General features: G+C 42.0%; 1 protein-coding gene across 1 annotated transcript in view; it reads left to right on the top strand.

Annotated features, from left to right (window-relative positions):
* Positions 1–24,503, top strand: part of LOC115112447 (tubby protein homolog) — a 107,506-nt gene that overhangs the window by 52,147 nt on the left and 30,856 nt on the right. The window contains exon 2 of the mRNA XM_065012575.1: positions 11,903–11,954. Within this exon, the coding sequence (XP_064868647.1) occupies positions 11,903–11,954 (52 nt within the window). The remainder of the gene's footprint in view (positions 1–11,902; positions 11,955–24,503) is intronic.

A 24,503-nucleotide genomic window follows, 5' to 3' on the forward strand; every position in this document is an offset into this window, starting at 1 on the left:
GAGTCTTCAAAATTCCCAGGTAAGAAATTTTAGGTTGTAGTTATTATAGGAATTATATTACTATTTCCCTCTATACCATTTCTATTTCATTAACCTTTGACTATTGGATGTTTTTATAGGCACTTTAGTATTGCCAGTGTAACAGTATAGCTTCCGTCCCTCTCCTCGCTCCTCCCTGGGCTCGAACCAGCAACACAATGACAACAGCCACCCTCGAAGCAGCGTTACCCATGCAGAGCAAGGGGAACAACTACTAGAAGGCTCAGAGCGAGTGACGTTTGAAACGCTATTAGCGCGCGCTAACTAGCCAGCCATTTCACTTCGGTTACACCAGGCTCATCTCGGGAGTTGATAGGCTTAAAGTCATAAACAGCGTAATGCTTGATGCACAACGAAGAGCTGCTGGCAAAACGCACAAAAGTGCTGTTTGAATGAATGTTTACTCGCCTGCTTCTGCCTACCACCGCTCAGTCAGATACTTAGATGATTGTATGCTCAGTCAGATTATATGCAATGTAGGACACGCTAGATAATATCTAGTAATATCATCAACCATGTGTAGTTAACTAGTGATTATGATTGATTGTTTTTTATAAGATAAGTTTAATGCTAGCTAGCAACTTACTTTGGCTTACTGCATTTGTGTAACAGGCAGTCTCCTTGTGGAGTGCAATGAGAGCGAGGCAGGTCTTTATTGTGTTGGACTAGTTAACTGTAAGGTTGCAAGATTGGATCCCCCGAGCTGACAAGGTGCAAATCTGTCGTTCTGCCCCTGAACGAGGCAGTTAACCCACCGTTCCTAGGCTGTCATTGAAAATAAGAATGTGTTCTTAACTGACTTGCCTAGTTAAATAAAGGTGTAAAAAATCCAATTTTAAAAAATCGGCGCCCACAAATACCGATTTCCGATTGTTATGAAAACTTGAAATCGGCCCTAGTTAATCGGCCATTACGATTAATCGGTCGACCTCTAGTGTGGACCATGTTAAGTCCTTATGTGGATGCCAAGGAACTGGAAGCTCTCAACCCGCTCCACAACAGCCTTGTCATTGTGGATAGTGGCGTGCTCTCCTTTCTTTCTCCTATAGTCCACAATCAAGTCCTTGGCCTTACTGACATTGTGGGGGAGGTTGTTGTCCCTGGCACCACAATGCTAAGTCTCTGACATCTTCCCTGTAAGATGACTCGTCGTTTCATCAGCAAACTTGGTGATTGTGTTGGAGTCGTGCGTGACCGAATAAACAGGGAATAAACAGGGAATAAACAGGGAGTACTATCCCTGAATAAACAGGGAGTACTAAGCACAATTTATGCAGAAATCCAGGTAAATCCAAAGGGTTCACATACTTTTTCTTGCCACTGTATGTGTATTGAACACTATTCCAGAGGAAAAACAATACTGCGTGGATGTTTTTGGAGTCTAATAACTCTGAGGAGGACGTTGGGAAAAAATGTATTGGGTATTGAGGAGACTGATACCCCATTTCATTGATCCCCAATCCTTAGGTAAAGCTGTACAGTCCAGTGCAATATGAATGTCAATACACACAAGGCTGACTGGGGAGGGGATTTCACACAGTCACAGTCCTGCGATAAGAGCTACAACGCTAATATTTGCGTAAACTCTTCACAGTTGTATTCTGTGGGTGTCACCAAATACCAAATACACTGATACCCCATTGCTTCACATTCCAACCTTGTTTAACATGATCTATTCTAAATATGGCACGATTCCACCATTTGTAACCTTCTGCATCACTTTCAAAAACATACTTTTATTTTGAAGGCAAACCGCAAATTCCACTATTGTGCCTAATCCTTATTGTGGCTAGCTTCACAACACATAACCCGGTCCGGTCGAGCCTCACTAGCCAGATGAAGCTAGCTGTCTGCTTATAATGTTAGCTTTGGGCAACAGGGTAAAGTAGCTGGATAGCTATTTATTTTCATGAACCGAAGTTCAATTGTATTAGGCAAACAACAAGTGGCTACCTAGCTAATACTTACTCACAAGGATTCATAAATCATTGCTAAGAATAATGAAAATGACTTCACTTTCTACTGGTCATTTGTTTTCAGGCTGGTTGTATTGGTGCTAGCTAGGTACCAAGCTAAATCTACCCCAGAAGTTGCGGTCGAATAAATAATGCTTTATTACTAACGCGGTATTATAAACACATTGTTTGTGGCCGGTGTTTGCTTATTTGCAGATATTTCTGTACAGCTTTGACAGTGCTACTGATAGTAGTGGTGGCACTTTGCTTGGACGTGCAAATTCAGAACACACAACATTCTATAATAGAACTGTATTATTTGACAAATTAAGAGCTTATTTAACGCATCAAATAGTATTATTTTACTTTCTTTTTTTTTTGACACGCAAGACCCAAACGGCGTTCCATAGTATGTCGTGAAGCTAATAGCAGTGACGCTATTACTGTGTAGCTCCGGTAGGGCAACATCTAAAAATGGCACACTTGGTAATGTGTACCGGTGCTCGACCAGTCGGCGAAAGCCAACATCACCCTCGACAGAGAACGATTGATTGTCAAGGGCAATGAATTCCATCATCTTGGCGTTAATGGATTTCGCCTTTGAGTTGTCTCGCTGAAATGTTCTTACTCTTTCAAATGACTGCTCGACTTGTTGACTGCTCAATCCACACAGCAGACTTCGTGGGTTAGGTTAGGAATGCTACAGTATGTGTAGCGCAAAATTTTACGCGCCATCATTACGCCATGTACCTACATTATATAGGTATCAAGTCAGCTTTGACATCGGTTTTGCACATCGGTGTTAAGCTAGACGTCGGGCCGATACCGATGTTGGCATTTTTAGCTAATATTGTCAGATTCCGATATGTTCACCGAAATATTGTGCATCCCTCGTTGAAAGCTGAGCTGTAGTCTGAACAGCATTCTCACATAGTTATTTTCCCTCCCGTTGTCCAGGTGGGAGAGGGCAGTGTGAAGTGCAATTGAGATTGCGTCATCTGTGGATCTGTTGGGGCGGTGTCGCGACTCTCCTGTGAAGATCTGAAGGATCTGGTTACAGTGGGTCCGCTCTACAGCGCCCTCTCTCTCCCGTAAATACCTTGTAGAAATTCTGCCTTTGGGCTTTGCAGGAGGAGGGGAAAGAAAACGGTAACATCAAAAGGTTGAATAATGAAACAATGTTTCTGTAATGGGTCCGTGGGTACTGAAAGAAGAATTATCATATCAGTTGTTGTTTTGGGATCTCATTAAGGACAGTATAACAACATAACTATCTCTGAATGTGTATATTTCCCATTTATCAGAATCACATCTAAATGTTGTGGAACTTGTATGATTAAATATTAAACTATTTGTGAGAAGATGAAATGTGATGTTGGCCTTCTAAATGAGAATTGTTTTTAATTTAAAAGTTTTAACCAGTCAGTGACCACACCCACATGAGCACAGACATTATGTCGGCATTATGGAACACCCCTTTTGGCAGAGTTTATAAAAGAACTCGCTAACAAAATTTACATTAGACCAGAGAACGTGAGAACGCAGTCTGTACGCTGAAATGGTTAGGAAATTTAAATCTCTAGAGACCAGTACATTACCGGGTTGCTATGGGTGTGTAAAATGGTTCTAGCTCTACATTAGATCAGCGTGACCGACAGCATGAGCTGAAAGGTGCGAAATTGTTATAAACTCTGAAACTCTAAGAAGACTATAGAGGAACATTCAGTCTACAGCTGTTTAAGTACGTTAGTCTAGTAAACTCGACCGAGAACCACCGGGTGGTACGTTGAAAGATCCATTCTCACAGACACCTGAAACCAAGAAGCTAGAACTACAAAAGACATGGTGTTCACTGGTGGACAACCAGAGACTTACACAACCCAAGACTTTCTGTCCAAATACTCGCCGTAGATGGATTGAGTGTTTTCAACAGAGAGACAGCAAAGACATACACACGTAAATATGTTCATTGCAATTCTTTCGAATGAGCGGCCGTTCATGTGCAAAGTATTCACATTTCCTTGAGCATAGTTATCAGCTGTGTGTACGTTAGTGGAATTCCTTTCTCTCCCTTTCCCTCTCTTTTGAATCCGCAATTTTGTGTAACAAGCTGCCATATCAGTTTAGTCCACTAGGGACTTTATTGCATTGTGTATTAATTAATGTGTAAGCTATCCTGTTTGTGTGTTTATGTAATTCTGTGTGATTATTTAGTTACACAAATTGGCTTAATTATTTATTTACTAAGTATCGCTGATTCATCATTTATGCTAGGGTTCGTGCGGATATCCAAGAGTTTTGTGACATTCAGAATGAAACTGAAGGTAAATAAGAATTCATGATTTGACTGTGACTAATGTAAGAGATATATCTTTAGAGTTTAGTCGGGAGATAGTAACTTGTTAAATAACTTTTCCCGTGATGCCCCAGATTACTACTTAATTAATTGTTATATGAATAATTTAATTGCGTAAAAATTTAATGTGGTATGTAATCATTTTATAAAATAGCAGACACCTTAATGATAGTCAATACACGACAGCGGTATGCAAAATTGGAGTGGGCCTAGGGTGTCTGGGATGATGGTGTTGATGTGCGTCATGACCAGCCTTTCAAAGCACTTCATAATTACAGATATGAGTGCTACAGGGCGATAGTCATTTAGGTAGGTCACCTTTGAGCTCTTGGGGCTTTGCTTGGCTCATCGCGCTCTAGCGCCTCCTTGTGGTGGACCGGGCGCCTCCAGGCTCACTTCGGTCATTAGTTGAATGGTGTTTCCTCTGACACATTGGTGCAGCTGGCTTCCGGGTTAAGTGGGCGGGTGTTAAGAAGCGCAGTTTGGCAGGTTGCTTGACTCGACCTTCGCCTTTCCCGAGCCCATTGGGGAGTTGCAGCGATGAGACAAGATTGCAATTGGATATCACGAAATTGGGGAGAAAAAGGGGTTACATTTTTTAAATAATAATGTCTGAAGACAGTTGCCCAGCTGGTCTGCGCATGCTTTGAGAATGCCCCCTGGGATTCTGTGATTGTTAACCTGTTTAAACATTTTGCTCAGCTTTGGTCACAGAGAGCGAGATCACAGTCATCTGGAAAAACAGGGGGTTTCATGCAAGGTACAGTGTTATATTCCTCAAAGCAAGAATAAAAGGCATTTAGATCATATGGGAGTTCAGCATCTCTGGGGAAACTCATGCCTGGGTTTCCCTTTGTAATTCGTTATCGTCTGCAAGCATGTTTGATGTCTCGTCGGAGGTCGTAGTGGCCTTCCTTGAATGTGTCCATGTCCATTCCCCGTTCCTTGTAAGTGGTAGGTCTGGCCTTTAGCCCAGCACGGATATTGCCTGTAATCTATGTTTTTTTATTTGGGTACATACTTATAGTCACTGTGGGGACGACATGCTCTATGTACTTATTGATGAAGCATGTGACTATTGTGGTAAACTTCTCAATGCTATCGGATTGATTGCATTCATGCTTGCACCATGCAATCTTTTATCAGTTATTTTCCTTCTCTGTTCTACCTGCAGCATGATAAATTTTTCCGTGGCCACCTGATAGACTGTTGGTGGTCAGAGCTCAAATGGAGAAGTGGGTATTAATCTTGCTTTAGAATTTATTGAGGCCAGGCGGGCCAGCAGGTCAAACTAACAACTAAAATTAACGAGTCACTCTGATAAATGAATCATGACTTTCAAGTCAAAAGAGTAGTTCAAAAAGAACAAATCACTACACAGCACTAGCCTCAAGATTATTTGGTTTTGACCACTATAAAAAACCTGTGAAGACTTACAGAAAACGTTTGACCTCTGTCATTGCCAACAAAGGGTATATACTGTAACAGTATTGAGAAACTTTTGTTCATTTGCAAATAATTTGCAAATAAATTCATTAAACATCCTACAATGTGATTTTCTGGATTTTTTTCTCATTTTGTCTGTCATAGTTGAAGTGTACCTATGATGAAAATTACAGGCCTCTCATATTTTTTATTGGGAGAACTTGCACAATTGGTGGGTGACTTTTTGGGGGTGAAGGGCCGCCACTGCTCATGAGCGCTACATTCAGAACTACTGCCTAAAAATATACAAGTGTACTGGATAATCTCTTTAGTTCAGAGCCATTCAGTAGCTAGCCATGTTATAAACATCATTTTTTACCAGGTTCCCATGAAGCAATTGTAATGAAAATCCACCACAACATACCAGAGAGTTTCCTGATTAGCAAAGGGTAGTAGTCTGTGTTTAATTTCATTGTGTATTAAAAACACAGTTTGAGATCTTTGTGAGGGGATTTCACCAGTGGTTAGAAGGGGGAATTGGGCTTCCCGGGGAAAATGTCTGTTGCAACAGTAACCAAGGGGGAGGGGCTTAGCAAAGGGTCTGTTGTGGTCATTGGTGTGTGGTAGTATCTAATTGATGTTTCTTTGGTTTTGTCTTTCAAGAATGATGAAAAACTCACAGTATCTCTTATAATAACTGTAGTAGTTATGACTGGTTATTCATGTGAAAATATTTTGGACCTGTCTTTATAGTGTATTTATTGACCCAGTTTTTTAATAACATAAAACTGTAGTACACATTCAATTCCATTGTTGCGTAGGTTACTGTATTATTGGTGAGTTGTAAAGTCTGCTGATATGAAAGTCTATTTAGGGAATATATGGCACCGTTTTACTGTAATCCAATTACATGGGGATTTTCTCATGCAGAATCTGGTGTAATAGAATCCATAAAAAGCTCTGCCCATTTCCCCCAAAGTGTATTTTCTCCACTACTATCACCTTGGGAAGCAGCAGCCATTGTTTTGCTCTGTGAGACCCCTGCATGTCTCTCCCCATTCATTGATAATGCATTCTGCTGATTATAGGCATTCTCGAGTCACAATCTAATCACAATCTTGTTCACCTAATACATTTTTTTGCACTATTGGTTAGAGCCTGTAAGTAAGCATTTCACTGTAAGGTCTACCTACACCTGTTGTACTCGGCGCACGTGACAAATAAACTTCGATTTGATCTGCCTGAATGGTTAATAATGTCAGTGTTATTTATCAGTTAGCTTATTTTTGGGTGAAATAAAGACTTATGCCTGTTCTCAAAGACATTACTACTGCTGCTGTTGCTACTGCTGCTGTTGCCTCCAAGAGAAGCCCCATTGCCATGGTTGCACGGCTTCCTCTGCTCCTATTGGCTCCCCGTTGCTATAAGTTACGGAGCTGTCTTGCCATGAATCTCATTGAGAGATTGCGTCAGGAGAACTGGCCTCCTATGATGAAGCAATAAAGGTAGTGATAGATCTGTGTGTACGTACGTACACGTACTCATGTTGCTGCTTCTAAGAGAGCACACACAGATACGCACACCAACATTAATGAAAGCAACTTATTAGTTCCCTAGATTAACTGAAATGATAACAGATATTTTGAACTACTGTTCCTGGTAGGGTCATATTGAACCAATCCTTATGGTTGCTCTTCCTCTCAGATGAATACATCCTCTAATAAGTGTGTTTAGAAACCCTAGAACCTGTCACATACAAATCCAGGACACTCAAGCGTATGTGTTTAACCTAACAGGTTAAATCAAATTTCCTCATAGAAAATAATAATTTAACATGTAATTGCTTTTGTATCCTTAAGCATGCTCTTTTTGCTGTATATTTTGTTGTTAAGCATGTTCATCGTTAAGTGTTTAATGACAAATTACTTTGTGAAGAGAACTCTTCAAAAATTTTTTTTTGATGTGTGCTATACGAAGATGTGATTATGATGATGAGTGATATAGCAGTAGTCAATGACATTAGTAATGTAGATAATAAAGGTGATATTGACGTTGTAGGCCTAGGTGTTAAAAGTAATAGACAGGATGACGTATTAGGTGATGCAGTGTCCTATTTAATAACTGACCTCAGGGACAAGAGCCCTTAAACAACACACTACACTGACATGCTGAGGCACTGCTACAGAGTCACATTGCTTACCTGTGGGAGGTTGATATAGGAGGGGAGCTGAGGGGGGAACAGGCGGAGAGTGGGTGTTCCTCTCGACTTGGAGGCCTGGCCAGCCTGTCATGGATGGTTTCTCAGAGCAATAAGCAGTTCCTCCCATCAGATGGAGCCTGCCTGGTGCTTTCCATGACAAACGTATGTATGGGGCCTGGTGGTGAAGCCGGTCGAGACGAGGGGAGGTGACTCAGCTGCACCTCTGTGGCCTCTCATGAATCCCATGTGAGCCAGCTCAGTATACCGGATTCACCCTGGCTCCGGCAGGTCACAGCCAAACACACACAGCACTGCCAGGGAGGGACGTCAGGCTATACTGTTCCTACTGTACACAGCGAACAATTATTTATATATATATATATATATATATATAGATATATATAAGTTGAAGTCGGAAGTTTACATACACCTTAGCCAAATACATTTAAACTCAGTTTTTTTTAAAGATTCCCTGTCGAGGTCAGTTAGGATCACCACTTTATTTTAAGAACGTGAAATGTCAGAATAATAGTTGAGAGAATTATTTATTTATTTCATCACATTCTCAGTGGGTCAGAAGTTTACATACACACAATTAGTATTTAGTAGCATTGCCTTTAAATTGTTTAACTTGGGTCAAACGTTTCAGGTAGCCTTCCACAAGCTTCCCACAATAAGTTGGGTGAGTTTTGGCCCATTCCTCCTGACAGAGATGGTGCAACTGAGTCGGGTTTGTAGGCCTCCTTGCTCGCACACGCTTTTTCAGTTCTGCCCACAAATGTTCTATGGGATTGAGGTCAGGGCTTTGTGTTGGCCACTCCAATACCTTGACTTGTTGTCCTTAAGCCATTTTGTCACAACTTTGGAAGTATGCTTCAGGTCATTGTCCATTTGGAAGACCCATTTGCGACCAAGCTTTAACTTCCTGACTGATATCTTGATGTTGCTTCAATATATCAACATAATTTTCCTGCCTCATGATGCCATCTATTTTGTGAAGTGCACCAGTCCCTCCTGCAGCAAAGCACCTACACAACATGATGCTGCCACCCCTGTGCTTCACGGTTGTGATGGTGTTCTTCAGCTTGCAATCCCCCCCCCCCCCCCCCTTTTCCTCCAAACATAACGATGGTCATTATGGCCAAACAGTTCTATTTTTGTTTCATCAGACCAGAGGACATTTTTCCAAAAAGTCAGATCTTTGTCCCCATGTGCAGTTGCAAACCGTTGTCTGGCTTTTTTATGGAGGTTTGGAGCAGTGACTTCTTCCCTGCTGAGCGGCCTTTCAGGTTATGTCGATATAGGACTCGTTTTACTGTGGATATAGATACCTTTGTACCTGTTTCCTCCAGCATCTTCACAAGGTCCTTTGCTGTTGTTCTGGGATTGATTTGCACTTTTCGCACCAAAGTACGTTCATCTCTAGGAGACCGAACGCGTCTCCTTCCTGAGCGGTATGACAGCTGCGTGGTCCCAAGGTGTTTATACTTGCGTACTATTGTTTGTACAGATGAACATGGTACCTTCAGACATTTGTAAATTGCTCCCAAGGATGAACCAGACTTGTGGAGGTCTGCAATTCTTTTTCTGAGGTCTTCGCTGATTTCTTTAGATTTTCCCATGATGTCAAGCGAAGCGGCACTGAGTTTGGAGGTAGGCCTTGAAATACATCCACAGGTACACCTCCAATTGACTGAAATTATGTCAATTAGCCTATCAGAAGCTTCTAAAGCCATTACATAATTGTCTGGAATTTTCCAAGCTGTTTAAACTTCTGACCCTGTCTGTAAACAATTGTTGGAAAAATGACTTGTTGTAACGGTTTTCTTCTGGTGAAAGAGAGGCGGACTATAATGCAGCGTGGTTAGTTTTGTCTATCTTTAATAAAGATGAAAATACAATAATCTACAAAACAAGAAACGTGAAAAAAACAAAACAGTCCTATCTGGTGCCACAAACACAGAGGAACAATCACCCACCAAAACCCAACACAAAACAGGCTACCTAAATATGGTTCCCAATCAGAGACAATGACTAACACCTGCCTCTGATTGAGAACCATATCAGGCCAAACATAGAAATAGACAAACCAGACACACAACATAGAATGCCCACCCAGCTCACGTCCTGACCAACACTAAAACAAGGAAAACACACAAGAACGATGGTCAGAACGTGACACTTGTGTCATGTACAAAGTAGTTGTCCTAACCTACTTGCCAAAACTATAGTTTGTTAACAAGAAATTTGTGGAGTGGTTGAAAAACTAATTTTATTGACTCCAAACTAAGTATATGTAAACTTTTGACTTCAACTGTACCCACTGTAAAAAAAGTGCCAAACACTTTAAAGTACACAAACGTTTTAAATTTCTGCCACGTACTGTATTGTGCATACTTAGAAACACATGTATACGCATACTGTACGTACACAGGCTTCTTGTATATAGTGCAATTGCTTGCACAACAATCATACATGACCAATTTCTTTGAAAATGTTCTATATTTAAACCGAGGTAAAAACAGCATCAAGGACTTTGTGGAATTGGCTTGATTTCAGAGAAATGCCATTGTAAAATTGGAACGATATTGAGTTTATTAGACAAGAGTGTATCAGGGAAAAAGATGTCCCTGTTATATTATATAAAATGTAATGTAAGGCATTTGATCTAATTGTTTTATAATAATCAACCCTCATTGAGTATTCATGTGATGCTGTGGTAGACGGCACAACATTCTAACTCTATTCTGTGGAGGGAACATCAAAATAGAATATCTGCTAAGACATCCCTCTGCACTGCAGGTAAAACACATAAAACACTCACTAGGCACTTCACCAGCACTGTGTTCCCAATAGGGAGAGCATTAATGTACCACTGTTGAGGGGTCAATGGGTACTGTTCAGACTACGTTGTTATTGACATCAACTGGGGTAGGTGGGGCGAGAAGAGTAGAGGTGTCTAATGCACATTCTAGCTTACCACTGATGCATATCAATTAACATGTCTTCTCTATCGTAATGCGGTAGTTGACCCTCATTGTCACAGCTGTGTTTATGTCATTATCTACCTGTCTGAAACACATTCACACACTTGATTGCTGACTGTCGCTAGTGAGTGTTTTTTCTGTGTGTTTTTCAGAAAGGGAGATGTACTGTGTATGTAGCACACACACTAACCACAAACACACACATTATTGAACCCCCCCTGGCTCTGCTCCATCTACCCCCCCCCCCCCCCCCCCCCAGCTGAAGGAAGCACTGTTCCCCTTCCCCTGACCTTCAGCCTCTTATTGTCTTTAATTAAGAACCCTTTCGTTTAAATGGTCTGGGCAATGCCAAGCAACACAGAGTGATTGGGCAATCAGGGAGTATGTCATTGCTGATTTAGAGGTTGCGTGTGTTTGGGTGTGGGAGGGATGGGAAAGATGGCGACTGGCTGAGCGTTACCATTACCTTTATAGTACTATCACACAGGTAAAGATGTTAGATCATCATCCAATTGTGACTATGAATTCCCTAGCACTTCATATCCATGCTGGTTTGACTGATCTCTGTATGATGTCATTCTACACATTTTGTAATTTAATCCTAAGAGTTATGTGTTGCTTCCTAGAGAACATATCGGAGGCTACATGACATGTCACTCCCAATAACTACTGTGTCTCCTCCAGTGACATACACTGCATTTTAAAGACATCACCTGCTGTTTTCTGCTTCACAGGAAAGCTCCATGACAGATATTAATGTATCACTATTTCCCATAATTTCCAAGTGGTTCTCGCAGTGTATCAAACAGGAGAGGAAACTAATGTTTTTCCTGGAGTGTGTGTGTGTGTGTTTGTTCTGTACAATGTCAAAGAAATGGAAAGAGCTTTTGTTTTAACCATCTCTCTCTCGCTCTTTGTTTCTCTCTCTTGCTCTCTGCAGTACCTTGGACGATGAGGGCAGCAACCTCCGCCAACAGAAGCTAGACAGACAGGTAGGTCTCCCATGTCCCTGTACTGTAGCAGAGCAGCTCAGCCACTTACTGATATGAACCTCCTCTGTTGTTCCTTGGCTGGTAGAGGAGACTGTAGTGTGAGGAAATTAGAGGAAGAATATACTCTACAGAAGGGTTGCGCTATATTTGATAAATTACTGTGAACTAGAAAGTTCACACACCTGGTTTTCATGGTAGAAAATAATTTAATCTCTGATTATTAGTTAGGGATGAAAACCAGCTAAAGCTAATCTGGCTAATTGTTTTTAGGAGATGTCATCAGTGTTATACTTAAGCATTAATGCCAGAGGAGGTGTGGTATACAGCCATTAGCCATGGTACATTGGCCATATACCACAAAACCCTGAGGTGCCTTATTGCTATTATTTGAACTCTCGGCTACACAGCTGATGCCTGCTGGACTGTTCATTAACACGGTACTTAATTTTCTTTATCTGTCGGCCCCAGCCTCAACTCAGGCCCTGTGTGTAGCTAACTGACCCTCTCTGCCCATTTATCGCCGTTTATCCGTTGTTGTCTTACCTGTTGTCTTAGCTCTCCCAATCAACACCTGTGATTGCTTTATGCCTCTCTCTAATGCCAATATGGCTTGTATACTGTTGTTTAGGGATGCTCTCATTATTTTATTTTACTGCGGAGCCCCTAGTCCCACTCAACATGCCTCAGATAGCTCCGTTGTCCCACCCCCCACACATGCGGAGACCGCACCTAGATTAACTGGCGCCTCCAGAGATGCAACCTCTCTCATCGTCACTCAATGCCTAAGTTTACCTCTACTGTACTCGCACCCTACCATACCCTTGTCTGTACATTATACCCTGAATCTATCCTATCACGCCCAGAAATCTGCTCCTTTTATTCTCTGTTCCCAACGCACTAGACGACCAGTTCTTATAGCCTTTAGCCGTACCCTCATCCTACTCCTCCTCTGTTCCTCTGGTGATGTAGAGGTTAACCCAGGCCCTGTTTGTCCCCAGGCCCTCTCATTTGTTGACTTTTGTCACTGTAAAAGCCTTGGGTTCATGCATGTTAACATCAGAAGCCTCCTCCCTAAGTTTGCTTTATTCACTACTTTAGCACACTCCGCCAACCCCAATGTCCTAACCGTGTCTGAATCCTGGCTTAGGAAGGCCACCAAAAATTCTGGAATTTCCATCCCCAATTACAACATTTTCCGTCAAGATAGAACTGCTAAAGGGGGCGGAGTTGCAATCTACTGTAGAGAGAGCCTGCAGAGTTCTGTCATACTTTCCAGGTCTGTGCCCAAACAGTTCGAGCTTCTACTTTTAAAAATCCATCTCCCCAGAAATAAGTCCCTCACTGTTGCCACTTGTTATAGACCCCCCTCAGCTCCCAGCTGTGCCCTGGACACCATATGTGAATTGATTGCCCCCCATCTATCATCAGAGTTGTACTGTTAGTTAACCTAAACTGGGATATGCTTAACACCCCGGCCGTCCTACAATCTAAACTAGATCCCCTCAATCTCTCACAAATTATCAAGGAACCTACCAGGTACAACCCAAAATCCGTAAATATGGGCGCCTTCATAGATATCATCCTGACCAACTTGTCCTCTAAATACACCTTTGCTGTTTTCAAACAAGGATCTCAGCGATCACTGCCTCATTGCCTGCGTCCGTTATGGGTCTGCGTTCAAACGACCACCTCTCATCACTGTCAAACGCTCCCTAAAACACTTCTGCGAGAAGGCCTTTCTAATCGACCTGGCCCAGGTATCCTGGAAGGATATTGACCTCATCCCATCAGTAGCGGGTGCCTGGTTGTTCTTTTAAAAGTGATTTCCTCATCTTAAATAAGCATGCCCCTTTCAAAAAAGGTAGAACTAAGAACCTATATTGCCCTTGGTTCACTCCAGACTTGACTGTCCTTGACCAGCACAAAAACATCCTGTGGCGTACTGCACTAGGATTGAATAGTCCCTGCGATATGCAACTTTTCAGGGAAGTCAGGAACCAATATACACAGTCAGTTAGGAAAGCAAGGCTAGCTTTCAAACAGAAATTTTCATCCTGCAGCAGTAACTCCAAAAAGTTTTGGGACACTGTAAAGTCCATGGAGAACAAGAGCACCTCCTCCCAGCTGCCCACTGCACTGAGGCTAGAAAACACGGTCACCACCGATAAATCCACGATAATTGAGATTCTCAATAAGCATTTCTCCACGGCTGGCCGTGGTTTCCACCTGGCTACCACAACCCCGGTCAACAGCTCTGTACCCCCTCGCAGCAACTGGGCCAAGCCCCCCCCTTCTCCTTCACTCAAATCCAGTCAGCTGTATATAGCCTGTCTTTTTCGTTACTTACCTTGTTCACCTGACACCTTTTTTGCATTATTGGTTAGAGCCTGTAAGTAAGCATTTCACTGTAAGGTCTACACCTGTTGTATTCGGCACACGTGACAAATAAACTTTGATTTCATTGATGTTCTGATAGAGCTGCAAAATCTGGATCCTACAAATTAGCTGGGCTAGACAATCTGGACCCTTTCTTCCTAAAATTATCTGCTGCCATTGTTGCAACCCTTATTACTTGTCTGTTCAACCTCTCTTTAGTATCGTCTGAGATTCCTAAAGATTGTAAAGCGGCCGCGGTCATCCCCCTCTTCAAAAGGGGAGACACTCTAGACCCAAACTGTTATAGACATATATCCATCCTGCCCTGCCTTTCTAAAGTCTTCGAAAGCCAAGTTAACAAACAGATCACCGACCATTTCGAAACCCACTGTACCTTCTCCGCTATGCAATCCGGTTTCAGAGCAGGTCACAGGTGCACGTCAGTCACGCTCAAGGTCCTAAATGATATCATAACCGCCATCGATAAAAGACAGTACTGTGCAGCCGTCTTCATCGACCTGGACAAGGCTTTCGACTCTGTCAATCACCGTATTCTTATCGGCAGACTCAACAGCCTTGGTTTCTCTAATGACTGGTTCACTAACTACTTCTCAGATAGAGTTCAGTGTGTCAAATTGGAGGGCCTGTTGTCCGGACCTCTGGCAGTCTCTATGGGGGTGCTACAGGGTTCAATTGTCAGGCCGACTCTTTTTTCTGTATATATCAATGATGTTGCTCTTGCTGCTGGTGATTATTTGATCCACCTCTACGCAGATGACATCGTTCTGTATACATCTGGCCCTTCTTTGGACACTGTGTTAACAAACCTCCCAACGAGCTCCAATGCCATACAACACTCCTTCCGTGGCCTCCAACTGCTCCTAAATGCTAGTAAAACTAAATGCATGCTCTTCAACCGATCGCTGCCTGCACCCGCCCACCCGACTAGCATCACTACTCACTATTGCATTTCCTGAAATGTAGGAACGAATTGTAGGAGATTATTTTTCAAATGGTGATTAAAGGCTAATCGTAGTGGATTAACGGGATAGACAGAGGATTAGGGTTCACGCTACTACATTAACATAAACCAAATCAACATGGAGACTTTCAAGCATTTATAGTGCCTTTTTATTTGGATTTCCTGTAATGGACATACACAAAATAGTCCAAATTGGTGAAGTGAAATGAAAAAAGTAACTTGTTAAAAAAAAAGGGAAAGTTAAAAAGGGAAAAATGGTGCGTGCATATGTATTCACCCTCTTTGCTATGAAGTCCCTAAATAAGATCTGGTGCAACCAATACCTTCAGAAGTCACATAATTAGTTAGATTGTACACAGGTGGACTTTATTTAAGTGTCACAGGATCTCAGTGTATATATATACCTGTTCTGAAAGGCCCCAGAGTCTGAAACACCATTAAGCAAGTGGCAGGAGCCGAGGAGCTCTCCAAACAGGTCAGGGACAAAGTTGTGGAGATGTACAGATCAGGATTGGGCTATTAAAAATATCAGAACATCCCACGGAGCACCATTAAATCTATTATTAAAAAATGGAAAGAATACGGCACCACAACAAACCTGCCAAGAGAGGGCCGCCCACCAAAACTCCCGAACCAGGAAAGTAGGGCATTAAATCAGAGAGGAAACAAAGATACCAAAAATAACCCTGAAGGAGCTGCAAAGCTCCATAGCGGAGATTGGAGTATCTGTCCATAGGACCTCATTAAGCCGTACACGACACAGAGCTGGGCTTTATGGAAGAGTGGCCAGAAAAAAGCCATTGCTTAACGAAAAAAAATAAGCAAACACGTTTGGTATTCGCCAAAAGGCATGTGGGAGACTCCCCAAACATATGGAAGAGGGTACTCTGGTCAGATGAGACTAAAAGGTAGCTTTTTGGCCATCAAGGAAAATGCTATGTCTGGGGCAAACCCAACACCTCTCATCACCCGAGAACACCATCCCCAAAGTGAAGCATACTGGTGGCGGCATCATGCTGTGTGGATGTTTTTCATTGGCAGGAACTGGGAAGTTGGTCAGAATTTAAGCAATGATAGATGGCGCTAAATACAGGGAAATTCTTGAGGGAAACCTGTTTCAGTTTTCCAGAGATTTGAGACTGGGACGTAGGTTCCCCTTCCAGCAGGACAATGACCCTAAGCATACTGCTAAAGCAACACTCGAGTGGTTTAAGGGGAAACATTTAAATGTCTTGGAATGACCTAGTCAAAGCACAGACCTCAATCCAATTGAGAATCTGTGGTATGACTTAAAGATTGCTTAAACATATTTTGCTTTTTTGAAGTGGTAGGCATGTTGTGTAAATGAAATGGCACAAACACCCCCCAAAAAATACATTTTTATTCCAGGTTGTAAGGCAACAAAATAGGAAAAATGCCAAGTGGGGTGAATACTTTCGCAAGCCACTGTAAGATAACACTACTCAATACTGCTTGCACAAATCAATCTGCAATACTTTTAGTGGATTACAAGTCAGGAAATGGTTGGAGATGCTAATTGTAAAGTTATGTGATCTAATAAACATGGGAGTGATTTTAATGAACATCGCACAACTCTCTCACTTATATGATGTGCAAGTGATGTCATTCTTACGTGTCCTATCCCCTAATCTTTGAATGTGTTTGATGATTATGTCATCAAATTCGTAAAAACACCAATATAGTGACAATTGCACATTTTTTGTTGCTTTGTACTCCAGCACTTTGGATTTGAAATGATACAATGACTATGAGGTTAAACTGCAGACTGTCAGCATTAATTTGAGGGTATTTTCATCCATATCGTGTGAACCGTTTAGAAATTACAGCACTTTTTGTACATTATTGGGACACATTCACATATGTGCATTAAAGTAGTACAATGTTAAGTGGTCCCATTTTCATAGCCCACAATGACTACGGTACATCAAAATTGTGATGCTACACATTTTTTGGATGCATTTGCTGTTTGTTTTGGTTTTGTTTCAGATTATTTTGTGCCCAATAGAAATTAATGGTAAGTAATGTATTATGTCCTTTTGGAGTCACTTTTATTGTAAATAAGAATATAATATGTTTCTAAACACTTCTACATTAATGTGGATGCTACCATGATTGCGGCTAATCCTGAATGAATCGTGAATAACAGATGCACAAATTGTGCGTCTAACTTTCTCACTCATTATTCACGATTCATGCCGGTCTCAATACTTTTGGTCACCTAAAATGGGGGGACTATGTACAAAAAGTTATGTAATTTCTAAACGGTTCATCTGATATGTATGCAAATACCCTCAAATTAAAGCTGACAGTCTGCACTTTAACCTCATAGTCATTGTGCTGGAGTACAGAGCCAGAACAACAACACAATTGTCACTGTACCAATACTTTTGGAGCTCACTGTATATCAAATTATATTTCTGTTTGTGGATTAATTTACTTCTGCAAGATGTCATTTATGACGTTTTTGCTGAAGACCATTGTGCTACATTTTTACCCATTTGAACACCATTCAAAAAGTTTTTAAAAAACTTCCTGGAAACTACGCATCACTTTCATACCATATAGAGTGAAGATGGCATCAAAGAACATGGCTGACGTTTTACATTCTCCCAACCAATTGTGCTGTTTTGTTAGTTTTTTGCGTTTTGTGCCAATTATTTTTTTTAACTTATTGTGTACATAATGTTGCTGCTACCGTCTCTTATGACCAAAAATAACTTCTGGACATCAGAACAGCGATTACTCACCGCGGACTGGAAAAAACGTTTTCCTTTAACGAGTCCGACGAGAAGGATATCTTGCTTTCACTGGAACAGGCCCAGATCCCCGCCTTTTGTGTGAAGAAAAGATGGTGGAAATGGGGCCGCAGGTCGGCATCCTTCTGAAGATCCGTAGGCGAGCAAGTAAACTCCCACTGCCATCCGGGTGTGTTTATTTGTGAATAAAGCTGGTGCTCGATATCTAATATTAAAGATGTCTCGAGGTATTGCTCGCCTGAGGTAGATTACCTTATGATAAGCTGTAGATCACACTATGTACCAAGAGACTTCTCATCTATATTATTCCTAGCTGTCTATTAACCACCACAGATCGAAGCTGGCACTAAGACCACTCTCAACAAACTCTATAAGGGCATAAGCAAAGAAGAAAATGCTCACCCAGAAGTGGCGCTCTTAGTGGCCGGGAACTTTAATGCAGGCATACTTAAATCAGTTTTACCCATTTTTTTTACCAGGATGTCACATGTGCAACCAGAGAAAAAAAAAAAATCCTAGACCACCTTTACTCCACACACAGGGATGCATACAAAGCTCTCCCCCGCCCTCCATTTGGCAAATCTGACCATAATTCTATTCTCCTGATTCCTGCTTACAAGCAAAAACTAAAGCAGGAAGAACCAGTGACTCGCTCAATACGGTAGTGGTCAGATTACGCGGATGCTACACTACAGGACTGTTTTGCTAGCACAGACTGGAATATGTTCCGGGATTCATCTAATGGCATTGAGGAGTACACCACCTCCAGTCATCAGCTTCATCAATATGTGCATCGACGACGTCGTACCCACAGTGACTGTACGTACATATCCCAACCAGAAGCCATGGATTACAGGCAACATCCGTTTCAAGCGAAAGGCTAGAGCTTCCACTTTCAAGGAGCGGGAGACTAATCCGGACGCTTATGAGAAATCCCGCTATTCCCTCAGATGAACAATCAAACAAGCAAAAGCATCAATACGGGATTAAGATTGAATCCTACTACACCGGCTCTGACGCTCAACGGATGTGGCAGGGCTTGAAAACTATTACGGACTACAAAGGGAAACCCAGATGCGAGCTGCCTAGTGATGTGAGCCTACCAAATGAGCTAAATGCCTTTTTATGCTCTCTTCGAGGCAAGCAACACTGAAGCATGCACGAGAGCACCAGCTGTTCTGGATGACTGTGTGATAACGCTATCGGTAGCCGAAGTGAACAACTTTAAACAGGTCAACGTTCATAAAGCCGCTGGGCCAGACGGATTACCAGGACGTGTACTCAAAGTATGCGCGGACCAACTGGCAAGTGTCTTCACTGACATTTTCAACCTCTCCCTGACCAAGTCTGTAATACCTACATGTTACAAGCAGACCACCATAGTCCCTGTGCCCAAGGAAGCGAAGGTAACCTACCTAAATGATTACTGCCCTGTGGCACTCACGTCGGTAGCAATGAAGTGCTTTGAAAGGCTGATCATGGCTCACATCAACAGCATCCTCCCGGACACCCTAGACCCACTCCAATTTGCATACCACCCCAACAGATCCACAGATGGCGCAATCTCTATTGCACTCCACACTGCCCTTTCTCACCTGGACAAAAGGAACACCTATGTGAGAATGCTGTTCATTGACTACAGCTCAGAGTTCAACACCATAGTGCCCACAAAGCTCATCAGTAAGCTAAGGACTCTGGGACTAAACACCTCCCTCTGCAAATGGATCCTGGACTTCCTAACGGGCCGCCCCCCAGGTGGTAAGAGTAGGCAACAACATGTCTGCCACGCTGATCCTTAACACTGGGGCCCCTCAGGGGTGTGTACTTAGTCCCTCCTGTACTCCCTGTTCACCCACGACTGCGTGGCCAAACACGACTCCAACACAATCATTAAGTTTGCTGATGACACAACAGTGGTAGGCCTGATCACTGACAATGATGAGACGGCCTATAGGGAGGTCAGAGACCTGGCAGTGTGGTGCCAGGACAACAACCTCTCCCTCAATGTGAGCAAGACTAAGGAGCTGATCGTGGACTACAGGAAAAGGCGGGCCGAACAGGCCCCGATTAACATAGATGGTACTGTAGTGGAGCGGGTCGAGAGTTTCAAGTTCCTTCGTGTCCACATCACCAACGAACTATCATGGTCCATGCATACCAAGACAGTCGTGAAGAGGGCACAACAAAACATTTTCCCCCTCAGGAGACTGAAAAGATTTGGCATGGCTCCCCAGACCCTCAAAAGGTTCTACAGCTGCACCATTGAGAGCATCCTGACCATAAAAGAAAAGTGTTATATTTTTTGGGGTGAAATGAACAGCTGACTGAAGACCGGCCAGGTATTTGTAGCTTCGTAAGAACCATCCTGATCACTGTAGTGCTGCAGTGGCCTGCTGGTATTCACTCAGGGAGTTCCTGTTGGGTTCACACAGTGTGATTTTAGTGACCGAGGAGAGGAGACAGTATTATAGTCTGGACCAGGGGTCTGGTGTGCTGCAGACTGTTCTGTTTGTCTGTCTATCTCTGTAGATTTTCTGCAGAATTGACCAGGTTTCTCGTGCAAAACCATTTGTCATATTACAGTAATGGGACATACTGGTCAAATAGATTTTGGTTGCATTGGTTTGAGCCTTGAGTTTGAGGTTTTGGTTATGTGGTTGTCATTACTGTGAGTCTATCATGAAACTCCCATGGCTTGGTCACTCAATAGCTGAGGACAGAATTACCATTATTGCTCAGCTGCTTTGCATATGAAGACACAAGGATCTGAGGCTAAGAGGGGATTTCCACATAACACAATAATTTGTTTATCCACTCTAGCTTCTCCCTCATGTGGGTGCTAGCAAGCAGGCTAGGTAGTGCTAGTTATCAACAGCCAATCCAGTAGGGGCTGGAAGCTATAGTGAGCTTTGATATGTCCATAACGTTGCGATATTGCCAAGTATTATCATAAAGTTCAGCTTGCCCCAAGTTTGGTCCCGCCCTGTTCATGCTCCCTCGCCCATGCTCGTATTGCCCAACGTTCCCCTCGTTCACTTCCCTCCATTGAAAATGAATGGGGCTCTGTAATTTCATCGCCCCCAATGAGTTATGTGGAAATGCATTGTAAGGTTGTTCAGCATGACATGTACAGTATGACCTCCATCGTGTGTTCTTGCTATAGTACTTAAGGAGCCTGTGATTGCATCAATTTGGCAAACACTGAAGACTGAAGGAAAGCTCAAACCAACCTTCCATCTACTGTAACCGTAACACTTTTGCATTTTATTCTCAGAGTAGGTCTGTTTTAAAGGAATTGTTTGTTAAAGAACATAATATTAAATGTACTGCTTTTCCACAAAAGAAAAAGAACATACAAAAGAAATTGTCAAGATATTCTGTGCAAAAGAAAGATAGACCCTTTCTCTGTTTTTCTTCACATAGTGTGGTGTCCCTGCTGAACAAACCATTGTTTGAATATCAAATTGGGTATGGATATTCATACTGCATTACCGAGACAGGTACCCAAGCAACAGTATTCCTTAAGCAGCATCCACATCCAGCTTCAATCCTGTAAAGTCTGTTCATCGAAATGTCAGGAGTTACTGTAGCAAGTTGCATAACCAGTCCTGATGCTGTAACGATTTTGTTTTAGGTCCAAAATGTGGCACATGTTGGTTATTCACCTCACATGCTTTTCAAATTGTGAATTTCTTGGTAACCTCCTGGCTGTACATGCACTGTCAGGCATTGACAACATCTTGTTAGTGGAGAGAGAGGAGGCAGAGTAGGAAGAGGAGATAACTTATTAGTTGGTTATTTCACTGTACAGTGACTGGTGGTGTTTTGGACAGCTCCTCCCATGGTTCCTCCTGGTTAACTTAGTTCAGGCTTCCTCCTCCACACTCACTGCTAGAGTGTGCTGAGACGTTGTGTTCTGGTCATGGCTGAAGTGGTGGGCTAAATGACACAATCCCAATTCTCCATCCTTTTCCCAAAGTGTGCACTTGCACACTTCCTATCTTGGAAACTCCCTCTAGCCAACGATACACCAATCAAATACTTTTCGATTCATTACAGGAAGTGTGCAAGTGCCCACTTAGGCAAAGGGGTGGAGAACTGGGACACAGACATGGGTTTAGATTAAGGGCACTCTGTACTGGTACAGCAGAGAATAGTACAGCAGAGTACAGTCTAGTGGTGTTCCTGCTTCATCTGGGATTCTCTCAATATTTGATGAGCTTCCAGCCTTGGGATCTCCCTTTGTTTGTAAACTTACATAATCTCAGATGACTGCTGACTGCAGCAGGATGGAAGGGATACCCAAGCTGTAGTAATACTTAATGTAGATTTCCACATTGCCAGAGAGGGGTGATAGAGCTGAGGAGAAACAGATTGGGGCAGTGGTCCTGAAACATTAATTACAGAAGCAGAAGACATTCTATTTTGGTGCTCCTGAGGTGCTTCTGAGACTGTGCTATGCAGAGGTTTGAAGCAACTCTTCTTGCTTTCTCTGTTTTTGAACTCTGAGGGTGTGGAGCTCTAACACTCAGTGAACTCAGGAGAGCTGGCTTTTACAGGATGTTAAAAAGTTTGTGACTGCTCAAAATTAGGATTATGACATAAATTAAATTGGCTCATGTGGGAAAAGGAAAGTAATTATTTAGTGTGAAAGTAGGATAATGAATTTGTGCAAAGACACAGATTCTACTAAACTACCGGATAAGGATAAAGGATTTGTGTGAGAAAAGAAGAGGTTATATTAATTTTTGGTTTGTGTGTGCCAGTGGGTGAATCATGTTAGAGAGTTCATATACTGGTCACTTCTGCAGCTGATGGTTCAGGCTTATCTTTGGTCAGTCGTGTGATTTAAAGGCCTTCCCACACTGGACATAGGAGTCAGTATTTTACGAATATTACATGTCACACTGTGCGGTTAATTAAAATCTTGATATCCACCAGTGGTGTAAAGTACTTAAGTAAAAATACTTTAAAGTACTACTTAAGTTTTTTTTTTTTTGTATTTGTACTTTACTGTTTATATTTTTGACAACTTTTACTCCACTACATTCCTAAAGAAAATAATGTACTTTTTACTCCATACATTTTCCCTGACACCCAAAAGTACTCGTTACATTTTGAATGCTTACCAGGACAGGAAAATGGTCCAATTCACGCACTTCAAGAGAACATCCCTGGTCATCCCTACTGTCTCTGATCTGGGGGACTCACTAAACACAAATATTTCGTTTGTAAGTTACGTCTGAGTTTTGGAGTGTAAATGTTGGAGTGTAAATTCAAAATACAAGAAAATCATGCCATCTGGTTTGCTTAATATAAGAAATTTTAAATGATTTATACTTTTACTTTTGGTACTTAAGTGTATTTTAGCAATTACATTTATGTTTGATACTTAAGTATATTTAAAACCAAATACTTTTAGACTTTTACTCACTCAAGTAGTATTTTACTGGGTGACTTTCACTTTTACTTGAGTAATTGTCTGTTAAGTTATCTTTACTTTTACTCAAGTATGACAACCGGCCACTTTTTCCACCACTAACATCCACCTGGCCAGATTCACTTCAGTTTTGTTGTCACATTCTGTGATTGGCTTGCGCTGCTATGTCAGCCGACGTAGGCTACGTCAACTGCAGTGGTGTATTGGATCTGCGCATGTTTCAGCACTAGCAGCGCAAGCTTCCCTCTATGTGAATGTCAGAGTAAAATGAGTTTGGAAATTATGCATCTTAGAATTTTCACATACAAACTTTATTATGTCAGAACTCAGAATCAAATACGCTTCCCAAAAAATAACATGGTCACTGTGGTAGAACGTTTATTTTGATTGGTGGTGATGTGCGTTTATCAAAATCCCATCAGGTAAACAAGATTATTAGGGAAATCATTTCTTCTTGCAAAGCATTTAAATGATTAAATAGAACTGTTATAAGACACGTCTGTCAACTAGCCTGGTTCCTCTTCAGGAAATGGTAAAAAATAAAATAAAAATGAAGGCAGTCACCCACCTACAGGTGAAGGAAATGTAGCAGACACAGTCAGGCAGAGGTCAAACTCATGTCCCAATGATCTTGTCCTTGATAGGGTGTTCTGTAGCTCATCTCATCGTATGATGACGAGCAGAAATGTAATTTATGCTGGACTGTGGCATGATTGCAAGCTGGACAGATGCACATGTTTGTCCAGTAATCAATCTTTAATCTACTGTAGCTCAGGTGATTGGAGGGCCAGAGCGCACAGACACATTTCTTCTCTCAAGGACACAGTCTTGTGTCTTGTTACAGTGAGGAAGCAGTGTGTGTGTGTGTGTTTCAGGACCAGAAGTCCCCACAAGAATAGTAAACAAACAACAATTTCACCATCTGGGTACAAATGTGTTACTCCCCACAAGGTCAAATTCAATTTCTAGGGGAT

The sequence above is a fragment of the Oncorhynchus nerka genome, linkage group LG28 (assembly GCF_034236695.1).
Source record: "Oncorhynchus nerka isolate Pitt River linkage group LG28, Oner_Uvic_2.0, whole genome shotgun sequence".
Taxonomy (NCBI): Eukaryota; Metazoa; Chordata; class Actinopteri; order Salmoniformes; family Salmonidae; genus Oncorhynchus; species Oncorhynchus nerka.